The sequence below is a fragment of the Camponotus vicinus genome, unplaced genomic scaffold (assembly GCF_025532165.1).
Source record: "Camponotus vicinus isolate PSW18456_S1 unplaced genomic scaffold, iyCamVici1.0 SCAF_8, whole genome shotgun sequence".
NCBI classification, from domain to species: Eukaryota; Metazoa; Arthropoda; class Insecta; order Hymenoptera; family Formicidae; genus Camponotus; species Camponotus vicinus.
In genome coordinates this window covers 18,544,537-18,566,323 of record NW_028141980.1, presented here as the reverse complement: position 1 = coordinate 18,566,323, position 21,787 = coordinate 18,544,537, and the positions used below count along the sequence as shown (strand labels likewise).

At 31.1% G+C, this 21,787-nt stretch overlaps 3 protein-coding genes across 10 annotated transcripts; 1 reads left to right on the top strand and 2 right to left on the bottom strand.

Moving 5' to 3' along the window:
• Positions 1-4,788: 4,788 nt before the first annotated feature.
• LOC145975521 (THAP domain-containing protein 1-like) lies at positions 4,789-7,583 on the bottom strand. 6 transcript variants are annotated; one of them, XR_014439998.1, is made up of 6 exons: positions 7,285-7,580; positions 5,891-6,116; positions 5,656-5,795; positions 5,431-5,486; positions 5,284-5,361; positions 4,789-5,209 (listed from the first exon to the last, which is right to left on the bottom strand). XR_014439998.1 is itself a non-coding variant. In XM_083106063.1 (5 exons), exons 2-5 carry the CDS (start codon positions 5,959-5,961, stop codon positions 5,356-5,358), a joined length of 273 nt encoding a protein of 90 aa, XP_082962189.1. In that variant the 5' UTR covers positions 5,962-7,188; positions 7,285-7,578; the 3' UTR covers positions 5,285-5,355. The 6 variants fall into 6 exon arrangements, 2 of the variants coding, with proteins under 2 accessions (XP_082962190.1, XP_082962189.1); XR_014440000.1 differs by lacking the exon at positions 5,891-6,116 and having other exon boundaries at positions 7,285-7,583; XR_014439997.1 differs by having other exon boundaries at positions 5,891-7,578.
• A 1,178-nt stretch (positions 7,584-8,761) lies between these two features.
• Positions 8,762-13,449, top strand: Ceng1a (Centaurin gamma 1A). Of its 3 annotated transcripts, none has more exons than XM_083106021.1 (14): positions 8,762-9,190; positions 9,399-9,631; positions 9,738-9,879; positions 9,965-10,096; positions 10,228-10,379; positions 10,482-10,624; positions 10,723-10,918; positions 10,990-11,092; positions 11,181-11,408; positions 11,534-11,651; positions 11,767-11,979; positions 12,072-12,216; positions 12,288-12,407; positions 12,551-13,449. In XM_083106021.1, the coding sequence occupies exons 1-14, from the start codon at positions 9,025-9,027 to the stop codon at positions 12,575-12,577; spliced, it is 2,118 nt and encodes a 705-aa protein (XP_082962147.1). In that variant the 5' UTR covers positions 8,762-9,024; the 3' UTR covers positions 12,578-13,449. The 3 variants fall into 3 exon arrangements, with proteins under 3 accessions (XP_082962147.1, XP_082962146.1, XP_082962145.1); XM_083106020.1 differs by having other exon boundaries at positions 12,288-12,457; XM_083106019.1 differs by having other exon boundaries at positions 12,288-13,449.
• Positions 13,021-16,422, bottom strand: LOC145975505 (protein zwilch homolog). Its single transcript, XM_083106023.1, has 12 exons — positions 15,960-16,422; positions 15,801-15,864; positions 15,587-15,722; positions 15,248-15,482; positions 15,020-15,178; positions 14,802-14,954; positions 14,525-14,726; positions 14,293-14,372; positions 13,900-14,138; positions 13,588-13,815; positions 13,314-13,426; positions 13,021-13,202 (listed from the first exon to the last, which is right to left on the bottom strand). The coding sequence occupies exons 1-12, from the start codon at positions 16,128-16,130 to the stop codon at positions 13,126-13,128; spliced, it is 1,857 nt and encodes a 618-aa protein (XP_082962149.1). The 5' UTR covers positions 16,131-16,422; the 3' UTR covers positions 13,021-13,125.
• Between the last annotated feature and the right edge of the window lie 5,365 nt (positions 16,423-21,787).

Here is a 21,787-nt window from a genome sequence, read left to right as displayed (position 1 = left end):
TTTTAGTTTTTAGTTTTTAGCAAGAATCTCGTTAACTCTAAAATTATGTTCAATAACATAAACTAGTAGAAATATAAAAAAATTTAGTTCAATATATTTAATGTTATATTTATTTTTAAAAGAGTTATAGATGTTGCGTATCAAATATGTAGTGTTCACGTGACATCTCCTGGAAATGGTCTATAATTGTCTTTCTTCTAAGATCGTTTTAGTAAATAAAATTCAATTTATTGAATTTTATATAATTTATCTTTTCTGTTTTCTATCGAGAATAATATTCACGAGAATAATATTCACGAGAAAATATCCTACACACGTATATTAAGCGTCGTCTACAATGGCCGTAGCATAAGGTTGTAAGGCCGTAGTCGTAAGAAATTGACCAATCCCAGTTGAAGTTCAGGAGAATAATCAACTGTGATTGGTCAATTTCTTACGACTACGGCCTTACAACCTTATGCTACGGCCATTGTAGACGACGCTTTACACAAACTTATTTCATTAATAGCTCTCATTAATAGCATCTCATTAATATTGATATTTATAATATATACTTGAATGTGGAAAAGAAATCGCGCAGCTAACAAAGTATATTTTAATTACGTCTATATGCGGGATGTTATTTCTGAGCTATAAATTGTGGATGTAGCACGGACATGAACCAAAACCGACTGTTTTATCGGCACCTAAAAGTGGATGTGGCCATGTAGTTCCAGGCGGCGTAAAATGGATGCACGCGCCGCTAGTGTACGACGTAGAAAAAGCGTCCCATGAAAAATGGCAGCGTGGCCCCTCTCAGGCTTCTCTCTGGTAGTAGAATGAATAATGATTCTGGAGACGGTAGAAGATTAGGGTTACGTTCCAAAACGTAATGGCCATCAAGGCCTTCACACATGAAATTCCATAAGCACGTAAGACGTAAACGTAAGGAAATCGACCAATCACGGTCAAGTATTAGCCCCTCCAAGGGGTCAAAACTCGACCGTGATTGGTCGATTTCCTTACGCTTATGTCTTACGTGCTTATGGAATTTCATGTGCGAAAGCCTTAAGGCCGGTATTCATAGTCCGATCTTATATTTGAGATCGTCTTAAGTTCGAGCTTGAAATGCTACGCAGCCATTTGATTGGTTGAATGAGGTCTTAAGTCAACCTCGGACCAGACTTAAGACAATCTTAAATATAAGAACGGACTATGAATACCGGCCTAAGTAACCGAGGAAAATTTTACTCGATGGCCGATTTGAACCAATCGGAAAGGCTTAGGGCTCGTTCCCACTGAGCGCGTCACGCTGGTTGACGCGACGCGTGACGCGCTCAGTGGGAACGAGCCCTTAAAAGAGTTTCGGAACGGCCATCGAGTAAAATTTTCCTCGGAGAGGACGTTTTGGAACATAACCTAGATGGTTAAATTGTTCTTCGAGAGGAAAGAGTAGATGGGAATAATAATTTTAAGAGAAGGGTGTTGGAGAAGAGCATGCGCATTTCTTGGTGAGTTCGTATTTGAGGCGGACTGAATAGCAGATGTTAAAGAAGGACGGTGTAAAGAAAAAAAGAAGACAATCCCATAAAATGTGATCAATGTCTTGAGAGGGATGTCCACACGTGCAGGCAGGAGAGTTAATAATATTAATACGATGGAGACTTTGGTTAAGATTGTAGTGATTCGCACGGATTCTTGAAATTGTGACTATTTCTTGATGGTCAATTTTAAGCTTCAGGAACCAAGGGTTGAGAAAAAACTCCGTAAAGTGACTAAAGTAAAGCAAGCCTTTGTGCTGAGCTTACGATAGAAGCATATCTTGCGTGGATTTAATTAGGGCTTCCTTGGAGTAAGTGTACAGGTCAGTGTAAGGGATGAGAAGGGAGGGGGGGATACCCGAGATAGATGCATTCTTGGCCAATAAATCGGCGGTTTCATTTCCGAGAATGCCAACATGAGCAGGGATCCAGACAAGATTAATTTGAAAATTGGACTGCTCAGCAATTCTGAGGTGATGTTTAATAGAGAGAATGATGTGACTGTAATCCTTGAAAGGAGTAGGAGAAGAAATTGCTTCAAGGACACTTTTAGAATCGGAAAATATAAAAGCTTTAGAGATATTTCGCTCAAGAATCAATTGGATAGAATAAAAAATGGTCAATGCCTCTCCAGTAAAAACTGAGGAAAAAGGGTTAATCTTATATTGTTTAACAATATTCAGAGATGGAGAATAGATGGCTGCACCGACAGAACCGGAAGAATCTGTCTTGGAAGCATCAGTAAAAAAGATCTGAAAGTTAGTAAAGAGATCATAATAGAGAGATTGAAATAATAACTGAGGAAAGGGAGGGGATTTGATATCTTCAACATGTTTGGAGGAGGTAAAAATCACCTTTGGAATGTAATTTAGAGATAAATAAGGAAAGCAATAAACGGGAGGACGTCTGAAAATAGCAATTTTATCTTTCTTGAGTTTCTTTAATGACATAAAAACATTGTAGAGAAAAAAATTATTAAAAATATTATGACGATTATTGTTAATCAAACTAAGTTGTAAGGCATATAATTTGTCCAAAAGAATATTGTCTTCGAAAGCAAAGGATTTGATAATAATTTTAGAAGCAAGAAATTCAAATCTATGCTTAAGACTAAGGACGCCAATTCAGCAAGAACTACGTTGGAAGGAGTAGATTGCCTTAGGCTGAGTTTCCACTGAGCGCGTCACGCGTCGCGTCATCCAGCGCGAGCCAATCAAAACATCCCATTGTAATAACACGGAAAACAAGTTATTTCAAGGGGATGTTTTGATTGACTCGCGCTGGATGACGCGACGCGTGACGCGCTCAGTGGAAACTCAGCCTAAGGGGTCATGTAAATATATAATTTGAATGAACCGCTTATTGGAGCCAAAATGGCGAATGATTGCGGTACTTTGGTCCATATTCTGAATCCTCTTTTATCGATAAAAGTGCCTCTAAAAGTGGCTTATAGCCAATCAGAAGGCTTATAAGCCACTTTTAGAGGCACTTTTATCGATAAAAGAGGATTCAGAATATGGACCTTTGTATATCTAGTGACTTTATGATCCCTGAAAGCGATACGCCCTCTGTAGACCTTAAAAACGTGAACCTAAACTACGAAACCAAGGTGCACGAATGTTCTCAGAGGGTAACATATAAGGCCATCACACACAAAATTGCATAGCTGCATATGCATAACATAAGACCATATGGACCAATGAGCATCGAGTATTATGTTATGTAAGTCAATATGGCGACTTAATACTCGATGCTCATTGGTCCATATGGTCTTATGTTATGCATATGCAGCTATGCAATTTTGTGTGTGATGGCCCATAAGGTGCACAATTTCTGGTTCTATTCCGTGCTATGTGCACAAAATGTCGGTAGCACCAGTGCTGTATAGCAAGGTGCTTACGTATATCAAATAAATTTTAATATAAATGAGAAATGACGAATTTCATATTCTCTCTCTCTCTCTCTCTCTCTCTCTTTCTATATATATATATATTTTTTTTTCTTATATATGAATTTGCAATGAGCAGCGACATATTTTTCCTTAAGAACAATTATATGTTTTCTTTACATTAACTGATTGCTCTTATTATTCTATGCATAAAATTATTAAAGTAAAATAATCGAAAAATGAACATTTTATCAGATATTTTATAATTTATATAAAATTATGTCAACTTAAAGAATCAAATATCTCGTTAACTATTCAATTTTTGACTATCCTATCTTTATAACTTTTTACACGGAATATTGCGAAAAATCGATTTATATAAAAAAATTAGAATGGTCCATTAAAAAATATGAAGATAATCTTGAAATCTCTCCCACTGAAACGCTTCCACTTACGAAAATATTACTAGCATATCATAGTCCTTTCGTCCTAATCGTACAATTTTCGTAATTACAATTTTTTCATATCTGTAAAAATAGCGTAGATATTTCAAGTGAGCAAAGTTATATATATATATATGTATGTGTGTGTAGCGTATACGGGAGTTATGTGAGCAAGCGAGAAGGTAATAAGAGAGAGCGAAATGGCAATAAGAGCGAGCGAGATAGCAATAGCACGAGCAACGAAGACTCGGAAATCCAGTCTTTCTTGCAGCCTGGCATCACAGACTTCTATATATTAACTAGACTGCGTACTGCCGCTTATCAGCGTACCCTTTTTTTAGAGCGCATGCGCGAAATAGAGGACCAATTTTGTCTGCTAAGACTTACACGGTTTTAGGTTATCAAATAATTTTATAATATTAAAACTAAAATAATTGCGAGATAAAGTCAAACAAGAATTTTAATTATATCAAAAAAAATATAATTAAACAAAGTCAATAATATATAAAATAATTAATTTTTAATGTATAAACCGTAATACAAATTATATAAAAAGTTAATAAATTCTTATAAATATAAAAATTTTAACATATTTATTTTACCTTCTTCCCAACAAAAATATATATAAATGAGATATAAAAAATTTGAATTAGAATATGAAAACAAAAAACAAATTAAATATTTGAAACGAGAACATTTGATTAAAAAAATCAACACAAAAATAATGTTTATAAACTATTCATTAGAAAATAAAATCAGTTTTGTTAGACGGTGTCTTCTTTTGATAGGTTTTAAAATTTCTTCAGCGTAAAATTTAGCATATGAATATAATCGTATTTGTATGTATCTTGACGCTATCAATGTTATTAATTTTATTTTATGTGGGACTTCTAGCAAATCAATGTCTTCACAAAAAAAATTTTGAAAAATCATCGAATCGTCTAAAGCTAATATATTTTTAACTTTATTTACAATTTTCATGTCTAGATTTGTAATATGCAAGTTTGTTAAGTTGTTAGTTTGTACTTGTATTTGATGTCCAGTAGTTCTTGTAATTTTATATACACTAGTAGAAGGTTTAAATAACCCACCATTATTACAAAGATCAAGAAACTTTGAAAATGTGTAATGTGAATAACAATGATCTCGTTCTATTTCGATTAAATTCATCGCACATGTGTAACAATCAATATTATTCTGTATTTTTTTTTGCAATATATCCACTTATATAATATAATATATTATCTTGCAAATGACCAAAATGCTGTGGTTTAGCAATATTCAATTTTCAAATTGTTGCATCCTTAAATGAGCCTCTCCAAGTTCATCCATAGCTTTACGTTTGTTTCGTATATTTTCTACATAAATAATGTTTATTTATTAAGATTTGTTTGATAAAAATTATAGTTTATCAGGCATTATCAATACATACCTTCGCTGGGAGCAAACACATTGTCAGTTTGCATGTCACTTTCAATGATCGAAGGTGCTTGACTTCCTGTAATTATTTCTGTAAAAAGAAATACTCTATTAGTTTGAAGTTTTTATAAATATTGCAGATAAAGAAATATTCATATACCTTCGCTGGGACCAAATTCAATTTGTATGTCATTGCCACTGGTCGACGGTACCTCGCTTTGTATAAGTATATCAATAAGGACAAATATTTTGTTACATTATTATTTATATTTTTAGATCAAGTTCAGTTCAATATTAACAAAAATCATTAAAAATAAGTATGTATTTATTATCAATATACATATATTTATCCAAGTTTTCTGTAGGTACAGCATTAGGTTTTAACCTTTTTCTTTTAGTTCCAGAAAAATAGTTTTCTTTGAAATGTAATTCACAAATTTCGCAGAATATGTAGTTGGTATCCAAAATATTCTACTAATGGCTGCAGTCCATTTTGATAATAAATCGGGATCACTCAATGGAAATCTTTAAAATATTGGAATATTTTATGTACGCATAAATTATTTTGTTTTTTATGTAATACATTACAATATATATACATATTCTGCATATATACTCACTTGAAGAAAGATATCCCACAGTTTTTAACTTTTCTACTTTCACACTTTTCTACCACACACCTTGCCGGCATTTTTGTTAAAAATATTAAAATATTTACAACTTAACCTCTTGTAACTTCGAAGCCCAAATGGCAACGCAAAATGTAAACAAAATTCTTCGCATTCTTCGGTCCTCTATTTCGCGCATGCGCTGTGTGTCAACATTTTCAGGGTACACGTCATAAGGCTAAATATATAGGATGTACGCAGTCTAGTATATAGAAGATAGAAGTCTGTGCCTGGCATACTATTTCTCTCTCGCTCGCTCCTATTACTATCTCGCTCGCTTCTATTATTGTTTCACTCGCTCTTACGTACTCATATACTGTCATGCTCATCTCGTTATCAAATCTGCCGCTGGCAAGCGGCCGATGACAAATTGTGACAAATAAATAAGTTAATTATTTTAAGATATATTTATAAGGGTATGCGAGTAATTTTAATGGAATAATGAAAATTTTGCGATTAAAATAACATCAAACACGGTATCAATCGGATAAATGTAGTTAAATATATAATCAAAATTTTTATTATCAGACCAATTAAAAATTATCCGATTTACGTCGTGTTTGATATCATTTTAATCGCAAAAATCTCAATAATTCATTAAAATTATTTTCAAATGGATAAAATAAAAAATAGGAGTTTCAGTTTTTACTTTGCCGAAAATCATTAGAAATATGTTTTTCAGTAAATATGGTCAATTTTACGTTTTTTGCAAATATTAAAGAAACTATTAATTTTAGAAGGGGAGCAATTGTAGATTCGGACGGAGCAATTAAGGAGCAATCGTTTGAGCTATAGTTTATTAAAAAATATGCACTTCCAGCGCTAACTTATTTTCGGTGCCATCTCTTTCTAATAAAGCCTGATTGGTTGGTAAAAAATCAGCAGTACTGACGCTATGTCAAAGCGTCCCTCGAGCCAAACCATAGCCAAACGGGACAGAAAGCAGTAACTGGCAGTGCAGTAACATCGACAGTCCGTGTTATAGCTTGTGTACAATGGTTAATTATTGTATTTTGTGCAAGCGGAGTACTAGAAAAGCCGAAGATGCATTTGTTAATTTTGACTATACTTCATTATGACTAGGGCTCTGTTATGGTATACTACGCTCCTGCTTGGAAAAGAGACAGAACGTGACCTCATATTATCTGCCTTTCACTCTACTCGTGCGGATCCCCTTCCCCTTCCATCAGCAGTCCATTCTATATGTCGATGCAAAGCAGCTTTTTCCTTTTTCTCTCTGCCACCAGAATCTTACGAAATCATTTTATAAAAATTCCCCTAAATTCCTGCTTATAGGAAGGTCTCGCGACCGCGCCCGCAGCAAAAGCAATATTGTTCGAACTTACGATCTTTTTCCGTCGAACGTCGGTTGGTTGTATTAAAGTGTCTTTTCATGCTGATGTATTTGAAAGATTGTAGGATGATTTATTGTTTAACTCCGTGACTGTCCAAGATAGATTTAAATTCGTCGAAGATGTATCGGAGGATGAGGACGAAGAACCGGAAGGATGGAATCGACACTTGTAACTTTCTTTCAAATATAACTCTTTAATGATCACAGGTGAGACTTTCCTATTTCGCTATTCGGAGACGAGAGAGACCCGTGCGACTTCGCTCACGCGTTATATTAGCGTCGCCAGCTTTCACTGCCACCCGTTACGTGTTGGCGGCGGCAGTTACAGTAAGAAATTGACCAATCACAGTCGAGTATTCTCTTAATACTTGACTGTGATTGGTCAATTTCTTAAGTCTTACACCTTAAGTCTCCTTAAAATCTCATTGTAGACGACACTTAAGGGTCGTCTACAATAGAGTCGTAAAGTCGTAAGTCGTAAGAAATTGACCAATCACAGTTGATTATTCTCCTGAACTTCAACTGGGATTGGTCAATTTCTTACGACTTACGACTTTACGACTCTATTGTAGACGACCCTTAAGCCGGTTATACAATAGCTGTCGTAAGTCGGGTGTCGTAAGAGTTGACCAATCGTATTCGATTATTCTTCTCTAAAGCCGGTTAAGCCGGTTATACAATAGCTGTCGTAAGAGTTGACCAATCGTATTCGATTATTCTTCTCTAAAATCAACTGTGATTGGTTAACTCTTACGACACCCGACTTACGACAGCTATTGTATAACCGGCTTAAAATCAACTGATTGGTTAACTCTTACGACACCCGACTTACGACAGCTATTGTATAACCGGCTTTAAAGCCCCTTGCACAATGCTAGGCAACAGGCAATAGAAATAAGGAATAGAAACTATTCACCCATAAATACGCGGAACAGAAAATATTCGCCAATAGGAGCAGAGAATAGATACTATTACTGTTCTTATTGCCTGTTGCCTAGCATTGTGCAAGGGGTTTAAGGGTCGTCTACAATGGCCGTAGCATAAGGTTGTAAGGCCGTAGTCGTAAGAAATTGACCAATCACAGTTGATTATTCTGATGAAGAGTAGACGAGACCAAAAGAGTCGAGCGTTTTAATTTGTATATTTTGGCCCATATTCTGAATCCTCTTTTATCGATAAAAGTGCCTCTAAAAGTGGCATATAAGCCTTCTGATTGGCTACAGGCCGCTTTTAGGAGCACTTTTATCGATAAAAGAGAATTCAGAATATGGGACTTTATATTTTATTTTAAAATTTACCTCTTGAAGTAGAGTAGCGTTCGATTGACCAATCGGGACAAAAAGAACAAAGAGAAAAAGTTTCCTTGTTTCGATTGGTCAAACGCCACTCTGTTCCAAGGAGCGAATTTTAGAACAATTCCAATTTGTGATCACAAATGGCAAGTGAATGAAGTCGGCCATGTTGTTCAACGTTTGTACGCGACAATCTCCATGAGAACTGGGCGTTTGCTTTCGATCGCGAGTGCGTGCACCTAACCAACCTCGCCGATCTCGAGGGAGCGACGGTAATGTTTATAAATATTCCGATTTGACATATGTTACGCGAGATCGACGACAATCTCGTCGCACTTTTACGCAAACTTTTCCGTCTTCGGTGATGTTCGCGCGATGCACCTCGAAGCTATGCCGTTAATGTGATAGACCGTCGCCGAGGAAAATCGGACGTCGAGAAGATGACAACTGCCCAGAGCGGACACGATCATTCTCTCGCTATCAGGCAGGAAATACAACGTTTCGAGAGCGTCCATCCCTCGATATATGCCATTTACGACCTAATAGAACTCGTGTCCGACGCGCACATCGCCAAGCAAATTCGCGAGCACGTCGTGGCGATAGAAGGTGTGCATATATTCATCCATATATATATATATTTTTTTTTTATATACTTTATATACTTACTTTATTACTTATTACATTCCTTAACAGCACAAATATTCGTTTTATTATATCACGATTAACATCTATTAATAATAGTACTAATAATGATAACAATATTAGATTAAGATTTTTGCTGTATTACACAAAATGTGAATTCTTATTTCTTCAGATTCCTTCGTCAATAGTCATGAATGGACCCTGGCGAGAGATGTCCCAGAATTGCATTTGGGAATTATTGGCTCCTCAGACTCGGGGAAATCGGCTCTCGTCCACAGGTACCTCACTGGTTCCTTTATGCACGAGGAATCGCCAGAAGGGGGTCGCTTTAAAAAAGAAATTTTTATAAATGATCAGAGTTATTTGCTCTTGATCAGAGACGAAGGTGGTGTGCCAGAGGCTCAAGTATGCAAAAAATTTATTTTATTTTGCATATTAAAATAGTATGATAATAGAGCTGGTTGCTATGATGATAGATTTAACAATAATAGACATGTTTTGTTGATTTCAGTTTTCATCTTGGATAGATGGTCTATTACTTGTATTCAGTTTAGAAAATGAAGAGAGTTTTTCTATAGTTTGCAGTTTTTATAATAGAATGTGTTCTTTCCGGAATATGTCAGAGGTACCAAAAATACTTGTAGGTGTACAAGGTGCGTACATTGTGCGCATACAGAGTGTACATTTCCTCTATTTTTTAATAATTATTACAAATATTTTGTTAAACTGTTTTTTTAGATTCGATTAATGACAGTAATCCTCGTGTCATAAAAGATGTTAGGCCACGAAAACTGGCTTGTGATTTAAGATGCCCTTATTATGAAACATGCGCTATTTATGGTTTAAATGTTGAGAGAGTATTTCAAGATGGTAAGAATGATTACAAAAAAAAAAATAAATTTAAGTATATACATATTACCATGTAAAGTAAACATATAAATATATCATGTTGCATGTCTCTGCATCACATTGTATTTAATAACAACAAATTAATTTTTTAGTGTGTCAAAAAATTATACGGAATATATCAATGAAACATTTCCCATGTGATGTATGTCAACATGGTGCAGAGAATGACATTAAGTTTCCAGTCCCCGTTGCTACCAAAAATGTACAACTTCAAAACAAAGAGGTGGAGACAAATTCATTGAAAGTAAGTATGAATAATTTTTCTTTACTGCTTTTATATTTCCCCCCATCAAATCATTAAAAGTTATACAAGATTATTAAAATACATCTTTTCATCTTTCAATAGATTTCGGAAAAAGACGAAGATTGTCGATCTATTCATAACAATTCTGTGCCCAACGATTCGGGATTGTTGAATGATAATTTTCATGATGTGCAAAATCAACATGGAGAACTACGATCGTCGATTTTAACTCCAACCACTATTAGGTTTAAATATGATACATTTTTCTTTTTTTAATTTCTTTTTTTTAGACTTCCAAATGTTTGCATTGATATACCTGACAGTATGTTTTTTTATTTTTCAGGAAATTTAGAAGAAAATCGAATATATTTACGCCTTCTAAAAAAGAAAAATACATGGGTGAAATGGGTGTTGGTAGAGAAATACCAGTTAAACAAGGTTATTTGTTTAAACGAAGTAGCAAATCTTTGAAGGAATGGAAGAAAAAATATGTTACATTGTTAGAAGATGGTCGTTTAACGTATCATTCAAGCTTACATGTAATTATTATTTTCATAAAAACTATTATTTTATGCATTTATATGATTTATTTACAAGAAGGTATTTTTAGGATTACATGAACGATACTAATGGTAAAGAAATACTTTTACAATATGTTACTGTGAAGGTGCCTGGTAAAACGCCAAAAGGTTCCAAGTCCTATAATGCTCAAGGTATTGTATCTCTTTTTGTCTTTTACATGTATATTTAACATTTTTAATATATTTTTGACCATTATAAAATATGGTTTATTTTTTTCAGAAGACAGTTTTGAATTTTCTATTATCTCCTTGGAGAACAAGACTTGGCACTTTGAGGCAAACAATGCTGAAGATAGAGACAACTGGATTGCCGCGATAGAGCAACAAATATTATCAAGTTTACAGAATAGCGATGGTGATAAGAAGAACGAAACTGACGCATTTAAGATGCATTGTATAAAAAACAAAGTTTCGGGAAATGATGCATGCGTTGATTGTGGTGCACCAAGTGAGTGGAGATTTTTTCTTATTATTAATTTCTTTTTAATTAATAAAATTTGTTATTATTTTTTATTCTTATTATTATCAGCGATCAATTGTGTAACGTGAATCACATCTCTTTTTCTATTTTAGACCCCGATTGGGCCAGTCTTAATTTGGGTGTGTTGATGTGTATCGAGTGTTCTGGTATTCACAGAAACTTAGGTTCACACATATCTAAGGTTCGATCATTAGATTTGGATGACTGGTCGTAAGTATAATGCAAAACTTTGTAATATGTTATATAACACGCATTCAATTAGAATCGTCTCCTGTGGTGTGTCATTGTTCTTTACTTAAAAATACATCTTTAACAATGATTTTAGTGCAGGTCACTTGAGCGTCATGCTAGCCCTCGGCAACGATATAGCCAACAGTATCTGGGAATATTGTTTAAATGGAAAGCAAAAACCGGTCTCAGATTCATCTAGGGAAGAGAAAGAACAATGGATCAGATGGAAGTACGAAGACAAGCTGTTTTTGCCGCCGATCAATCCGAACATTTCTTTAGGAAAATTGCTCATCGATTCCGTTTGTCGGTAAGAAACTTCATTTATTTAATGGATGCAATCTAATATCGATTAATTTTATGAATACCTTCTTGTAATCTTCATATCTTCGAAATATACAGAGGAGATATGCGAGCATTCACATTATGCTTGGCCCGATGTAATTACGAGGATATTAATATGTCGGTTAGCACAGAAGATCTGAGAACACCGTTACATCTTGCATGCGCAACCGGAAATTTAGCAATGGCGCAACTTTTAATATGGGTACGTTTTTCTAGCTGTAGTTGAGACAGATATATGAAATCCATGCTCTAATGTTATATCAAACTTTACAGCATAAAGCGAATCCACAGAATCTAGATCACGAAGGACGAACATGCATGTCGTATGTGCGAGCTTTGGAAAGAACGCTTGACAACTCGTCCGACTCTATGGAAATGCAGAAGCTCCTCGAGGTATTGGAGCAAGCCAGTGTCTCTGGAATGGATGACGCAGATGCATCTCAGTATTAAAGCTTGAAAAAAATATGCCTTAATTACGCTGTCTGCATTTTCCATAATGATATATACGTTGTTAATACTTGTGTACTTACTTATAGGTAAGGCCATGTTTTATTAGTGGCTAACGAGGAAGGGAATTTTTATCGCTTTAAAATATTGGTTTAAGAAAGTCGCCAAAGTATATTGAACAAGATTGGAATATAATAATGATCAATTTGTAGTTAATTATGCATTCTGTAAAAAGTTTATATTATATATATAACAAATTCATTTTTAATATCGATTACGAAATTTATCTCTTATTGGACGAAAATTTTAAATATCGTATATACTTTTGTACATTGAGAATAATCCTTAAGAAACAAAAGAAAAAAAACATTTTGCAATATAATATTGAAATAAGATTTGTGTCAATCACGGAGAAGAATGACTAATAGCATGTTCGAGTGTATATTGTCAATGACTGAGAGTACAAACACTCATAAATGTAGTTATATTTATATACCTAATACATGTAATTGTATTTGAAGAATGCTTTTATAAATTTTTTATTTTATTAATTATTAATTAAACGTTTTAATTATCTTCTTTTATTATGTTCTATTTATTCAAAATTGTACCAAATAGCTCTGAAATTTTATCTTGTTTCTCCAACGTGCAAGAGCGTTGCGTTTCATAGTTTTTTATACTTTGTTGATGATGATGTTGCACTTATACCATAAATTATTTCCTCCTGTGTATTTGCATTATCTGAAGAAAAAAAAGACAGAATAGATAAATAAATTAAATCACTTGAATCATATACTACAGCACAAATTTTCAGAATTTTTAATTGATATTTGAAACTATTATTTGCTTTACCAATAGGATATATGTCTGTTGGAAAAATAGGCATTTTGCTGTAATAGTTAGTAGTTGTTAGCATCAATGCAGCAGATTCAGACGAAATAGAGGTTCTGCATATAGAAAAATTCCTGAAATAAAATTAATATATATACTTGTGTTTTATTATTTCCTATAATTAAACATTATTATATTATTTCTAGCAATTGTATATTATTTCATTTGCACAAATGTAAATTTTCTTTGAACATTTTTATATCAATAGTATTGCTATAAAATTGAATTTACATACATTTTGTTTAAATCGTTAACTAATTTTTTTGGTAGAGGCATCGTCAAAGTAAAGATTCGGTTACAAAGTTCAGTGTAATTTTGTAGGGGAGACTGTGTGGAAACAAATTCTTTGTAAGCGTAAGCAAATAAACTTTGCAAACTTTCAACTGAACATTCCAAATGTCCTTCAATAAGTAGCATGCATTCCAAACAAAGATGAATTTGTGCCAACGTAACCAATCTTTTTCTGCAATAAAATTACAGTTAATGTTAATCAAATTTAATCTTTTTAATTTAGAGATAAATATTCCTCTATGTGTGTGTGTATTACCTATAATTTTCCATATTAAAGATTCCAGAAGACATATTGACTAATTTCTGTCGGACATCGTGTAAATCAACAAATCGCGCTCCTCTCAAGATATATAAATAATCTCGTCTAAGTTTTTCAAATCCCATATCTACAACAAGTTCTAGTGGTATGCTTCCTGTTAGTAAATGGGATGTTGTACCTTGATGATGCAGATTGGAAATATGTTTTATAAATCTTGTTGAATTTGTGTCATTAATCTGATAAATGTAAAAAAAACTTGTGTGAAAATTTATTGAATTTCCCATCATTGTATCATTGAGATGATACATGAAAATATAAAAATAATTTGAGATATATGAGAATAGAATATTTTAAGAATAGAATCACAAATAAGAATATATTTTTTATTACCTGTGGTGTAAATTTATGTTTAAGAATTTTCTCCAGAATTATTTCAATAGAGTTTATTATTTGTGAATATTCTGAAGTTTCTTTTTGCACATGTTGAAAAGAAAAAAGGTACAATTAATAAGCATATATATATATATATATATATATATATATATATATATATAATAAAAATTGATTTATATATATATATATATTAATCAATTTTTTTTTCTCAAATGAAAAGTTTACTTACTTATAAGTATTTCCCACAAATAATCAGTAAAATCATTATCTCTCAAAAATACATTTTGTACTCGTTCTATCAGCTTTGTATCAATATTAATATTTCCCTCATTTGTATGGTAATTTTCCTTGACATTGATGTTATCAAATCTTTTGAAATTAAAGTCTTCGTTTAACAAAAGATTTAATTCTTCCATTATAACATCATATTCCTATAATATTAATGCATAATACAAAAAATATATAAAAAATATAAAATTAAAACATTTCAAGATACAAAAATCTACCTTTGCATAAGGTGTTGAAAATTTTATTGACTTCTGCATCTCAATATTTTTCTTGTACTCGTCTATTATTGATAAATATTGGATCAATAAGAGTAATTGGCTACGTAACTTTTTTAGAGAGCTATTCTTCCATCCAGCATTTATTTGAGTGATCTACTTAAAATAATTGTATAAAAATAATATTTATTTTGTGATATATTTTATACATATATACATACCAAAGTACTTTTTGATAGTCTTGGATCTATTACCAATTTATTTGAATGTACTTCAATGTTAATACTTCCTTCAAAATCACTTTTGACAGTCTTTTCCCAATCAATCATTTCTTGTTTTATTCCAAACAAGTCAAAATTATTAAACATTGATATCTTAATCTATAGATATTAGAAATTATTCAAATCCCAATGTTGAAATTGTTAAATTTGTTATTGTATATTACATACATTATGTTCCTGTACAAATGATCGCTTAAGATGTTCCTGTACAATTTTCTGGCGTTCATTTCTTATTGTAGCCAGAGTTGTCATACCAGTAGAAACAGCTTCCAATGTGGTAAACCAATCTTTATAAACAATGACACCAATAAGTCTGCTTTGTTTAGGATCTTTTCCATCACAAAGAGCTAATATTGGCAAAGTGTTATTATCAAGATGTTCCAAACATGTATTCAATGCATTACTAGAAAAGAAATTATATGTTAATCATATCAGAAATATTTCAACATTTATACATGTATATCTTATTAAATATATATATATTGATTATATGTTATATATACACACCATGCATCATTTCTACTCAATGGTAAATATAACTTCTCTTGTTTCCTCCAAGTCTGTCCTATTACAACAGTGTCCTCAAATTCATAATTACCAAATGAATATTCCAGAGGTGTACCACTAAGAGGTGAGTGATGTTCTAAAAAAATTTTAATTTTTATATATTTCCAAAATATAGAATATAACTAACTTTAAAATTTTAATATATCTTTATTACTTGTCAAATGTTCATCAAAATCTCTTTTTTCATTGTTGTAATCTGAAAGCTTTGTTTCAGGGTCCTAAAAGAGATGGAAAGAAGTACAAATTAAAAAAGAAAAAAAAATACAAAAGAATACAAAGGAAAAAATAAATAAAATTTTGTTCTTGTACTCACATTTTTGTGAAGTATGATGTACGGATTATTCTTGAGATCTACAAACAATTCGTCTATGTATGATAATCTAATTTTACTAGCTCGAATATGCGGCTGCAAAATATTAGTAAAACGTTCCATTTCACTTTGATATTTACAGTTTGATTTGAATTGTATAAATATAGGCCGCATTCAGCGGACTGAACCGCTAAGTAGCAATCGAACATGATTGGTTTCTACTTTCAGGTCCGACCAATCAGCGTCGAATTACATCGGAAAATCTAGTAATGTTGCCCAACTGTTGAGTCTGCTGAATGCGGCCATCGTATCAAAGATGGAACCAGAGAGAAGACTGAGAGGTGTCATGGCCTGCTTTTAGGTGATCCCTGAAAGCGATACTCCCTCTATGGACATTGAAAACGTGGACATGAACTACAAAGCCAATGTCCATGAATGTTCTCAGAGGGTAATATATAATGTGCACAATTTCTAGTTTTGTTCCGTGCTATGTGCACGAAATGCCGGTAGCACCAGTGCTGTACAAGATACTTATATATGTAAATTGATAGTAACTAAATTATTCAATCGCGAAAGATACTGTAATATTCAAAGATGAAATAAATATTTTTCTATATTCATTGTCATATTTATATCTTTTTATTTACAAAACACAAAATGCCTGCTGTGGGATGAAAACATTTTTAACCGTATTTCTATAAATCTTCTTAATTAGTAGTAAACTGATCTTTGATATTTATCAATCATTTTTTTAATTATTTAAAAATTTAATTATTAATACATGTATAGAATTTGTCAAATTAATCACTGATTCTTCTGAAGTTTTTATAATTAAGACTCGAAAAATATAGATGTTGCAAAATATTTTAAGTCTCTTCCTTTATATAAAATATAAAGAATTCATATATTCCATTTTAATATAGCTAACATTATTTTTATATATTTTTATTATAATTTTCATATCAACATAATATTTTTATGTTTAATATAATATTTTTATGCATAATATTTTTATGCTAAATACATATTACAAAATATATGACAAAATATAATACAAATTTAATATAAAATATAATTCGAAATTTAATACAAAATAATTTATTACATGGAATAATTTATTACACGAAAATGTCCAAAATATACGTATAATATAAAATTTACTAAAAATTTTTACATAGCCCAGACGAGACTGACTAGCGAAGATTAATTACGCGACATTTATTATTAATAACAGATATGCAATAATAGAATTTAATAAGTTTTATATAACGTAAATAATCGTGATCAAAAGTCATTAATAAAATTATTGATCGTTTCTTCGATTGTAAAAGAAAGTATTTGCATTACTGGCGCATTTTGTATAGATTATCAAAGGAAATATTCAAAATGAAAAGATAGAATAAACTTCGAAATCGACAATTAAATAACTAAATAAATCGCGATTTAAAATTCGCGAGAAAACGCGACGAATAAATAAATCGACATTAATCGGAATATTCGATTGCGAGATACGCATAATTTTTATAATATGATAATCGAAACTATCAATAGATACGCATGCGATGTAATTATTATCACACAAATGATGACAGACGAAGATATTTTGGCAAACATTTGTGATCCGTATTGTTTATGAACATAAAATTCACTGTCCGATTTATTTACGATTAATACGCGACTTTATACGAATTTCACGATTGAGAATAAAATACATATCCTATTTCGCGCATGATTAGCTGAATAAAATGAAATGAACTCTATAAGCTTTAAAATATAATTAAAAATCGCGTTGTAGCCACGTTTAATAGAAAATAACGGAACGAATGATTTTCAAAGTCCCTCTAATAATCGATGTAATAGTAGAGTTTAATGAGATTTAAATAATGTAAAAAATCACGATTAAAACAGTCATTAATAAAGTTATCGATTGTCTTTTAAATTATAGAAGAAAATATTTGCACTACCAGCATTTTGCACGAACTATTAAAAACAATATTCAAAGACGTGGAAAGATAAACAAAGCTTCAATGTATAAGTCAACGATTAAATTATAGAAGTTTCCCGAGAAAACGCGACGACTAAATAAATCGATAATATTCGGAATATCCGATTGTGACACGTATAATTTTTAAAATATAATAATCGAAGCTCTCAATAGACACGAGCGCGATGTAATTATTATAACGTAAATATAGAAAATCGAAAATATTTCGACAAACATTTGAGGTCTGCAATGTTTGTGAATATGCAATTCACCGACCGATTTACTTGCGAATTTTTATAAGATAAATCGCGATTTAAAATTCGCGATAAAACGCGATGAATAAATAAATCGATAATATTCAAAATATTCAATTGCAGATACGCGAGTGGCATACCGGTAATATCCGATAAAAAGAGAAGCGATCTTAAAAATGGAGAACGATTAACTTCTTCTTTCTACATCAGATTTCGCAAGATCAATCTGCGAAGAAAAGTTAAGTGATCCATTGAACGTCGGGAACTTCACTGTAGGAGGGAACGAATCCCGAATCTTCCGGACTATTCCCAATAGCAATGTGTGTGATTTCAATAATAAATCAACGACAATTATCCCTCATCATTATGTTCAATTCACGAATTTGATATGCACGTCAGAAAACATGTTCTTCCATTACTAAGAAATATATTTCTTCATTGAAAATTAAATGGATATAATGATTTTTTTTTTATAGAAATGTGATTACGAACGATTATATTTATAAATAATAAAATACATGCATCATTGGAGTTTGTGTTAAATGTGCGAACACAAAATTTGGGGTACCGTTTGCGCGCGCGAGACGAATCGAACCCGATAACAGCAAGATTTAAAAAATTTCAATTCGAATAGTGTGCAAAATAAAATAAATGAAATAATTTTAAATATATAATTAATTCCAGATTAATTCTCTAGATTCTTATTTTTACAACGTTTAAATTAATAATTTTTTTTCTTTTAATCAATATCTTACTGATATAGGGGTACCCATTCGATTCGTCTCTAAATTTTTAAGTATTCGCACATTTTATGTAACATTCATATATAATTTCGCGTATATATAATATATCATATTAATAAAAATTATAAAAATATTTTGGATACGTTAATTTGTGCATGTATTTTATTATACATATATATAAAATGGTATATATCTAAAAACTAATATTCTAAAATGGCGATGGATGTCCAATACCTGCAAATAGTTTCTTAAAAGAAACTAAAAACTAATATTAATATCCCCAGTACCTAGAAATAATTTTTCAAATGAGATAATTAATTAATAATTAATGAAATATATTCGTTCGTAATCATTTTTATCAAAAAGTTAATAAAAACTAATTATAATATGAAATTACTTGAACAATAGAAATTTATACACAATCCTATATCCATATTTAATCTACTATTAAACCTTTCTGGCATTAGACAATAATAATTCCAATCTTAATAATGACAGAACATATTTAACGAAGCAAAGAATAGATGCATTTCTTTCTAAATATATATTATTTAAATTAATTCGACTTTAAAGAAGCGCATGGCGTTCGTCGTTGGATGACTACCGAAATCATTGCTGTCGGAAATTGCCAGGAAAACCTGGGATTAGTTCCATTCTTACAATAAAAATTCCCAATTTTTAACAGGGCACCGAACTAGACGTCGCAAATGGATCTTACAAGAACCGATGAGAAATAATTCTCCATGATGAAAACCGTTTCGACTCCTCGGCGGTACGAGCCACGCAACTTTTATTAACGTTTATCTAACGAAAGGAACAATGATAACTCTTTTATTAAAACGACAATCTCGTCTAAGAACGTGAAAAGAACGCGGGAAAAACACGGTGTTTTCGCAACTGTAATTTATAATTTATTTATGAATATTTTTCGATACGAAATTCGTAAATACACAAATATAACTGAAGAAACAAATTATTAAATTCGTAATAATTAACTCGCGATTCTATAATATCGAAGGTGATCGTTAAATTTTGTGAAGCTAATATTTCGTAATAATCGTTGACTTATAACATCGAATCTTCACTTATTCGATATTTCTTTATATTTAATTTTATTTATTATTTATTTATTTATTTATTTATTAGCAATATTTAGGAATATTATCTAACGAGAGGGATAAAATTCTTTTGTTAAAACAATAATTTTGTATAAGAACGCGAAAACAACGCGAAAAGAACGCGGAAAAAGCACGATATTTTCGTAATCATAATTTATTCATTTATTTTACGAATACAAGTATTCAGTTTCGCGCGATATGGAATTCATAAATAGATAAATCTAACAAAAAGTATATCATTAAATTCATAATAATTGACTCGCGATTCTATAACGAAGACGTTCGTCATATTTTGTAAAGCTTATATCTCATTATTAATTTAGCACCGAATTTTTACATTTTATATAAAAATTTTCCAAATTTATTAATGACTCTTTGATATGAAAATATAAACAGTTACTCTTTTATGAATATTTCAAAAATATATACTATAGAATCAAATATGTTAATTTAATGAAATTACTATTATATCATCATTATACGTATACTTTCGATAATTTTCGTGTAATTTACATAAGAATGTATTTACGTAATTTACAATCGTAAATACTATTTCATTTAATATAATTATAGTTATAATTGTATTTTATACACATTTATGTCAATAATTAAAAATATCAATATTATATTATAATTAATATACAATTATAACTATTTACAATTTACAAAACACAATTTACTAATTACAAATTACAATTTACAAAATAGAATTTATGTTATCAATATCAAATAAATGTACTTGATTTATTCAAATGTTTAATAACATAAATAATTTGACATTGACAGCATTAACATTTGGACTTAATATTATAGCTATATATTAATTTACACATATATACGATATATTTTTAATTTAAAAAAAAATATAACATGTTAAAATATATCTTGAACATTTATAATTATGCAATTTGTTAAATATTCTTGAAAATAATTTTGATAATTTAAATTTCATTTTTAAAACATTTCTAAAGTAAAAGTAAATTCAATTCGCGCATGATTAGTTAAATGAAATAAAATGAATCTTAAGACTTTACAATTTTAAATATAATTAAAAAATCACGTTGTTCGCCACGGTTTAATAAAGAATAACGAAATGAATGATTTTACCAAAGTCCCTCCCTAATAATTTAACTATCTAATTATATCTTTAACTATCGATGTATTAGTAGAGTTTAATAATGATTTATATAATGATTTAAACAATCGCGATTAATCATCAATCATCAATCAATAAAATTATCCATCATCTTTTTAAATAGTAAAAAAAAATATTTGCACTACTAGCGCAGACTATAAATGATAATATACAAAGACGTGGAAAGACAGACAAAGTTTCGACGCATAAATCAACGATTAAATTATAAGATAATATTGAGATAAATCGCGATTTAAAATTCCCGAGAAAACGCGACGACTAAATAAATCGATAATATTCGGAATATCTGATTGCGATATGTATATCTTTTATAACATAATAATCGAAACTCTCGATAGACACGAGCACGATGTAATTATTATAACGTAAATATAGAAAATCGAAAATATTTCGACAATCATTTGAGGTCTGTAATGTTTGCGAATATACAATTTACCGACCGAATTACTTCCAAATTTTTATAAGATAAATCGCGTTTTTAAATTCGTGATAAAACGCGACGAATAAACAAATCCATAATATTCAAAATATTCAATTGCAGAGGGACAGCAATAAAATTCTTTTGTTAAAACGGTA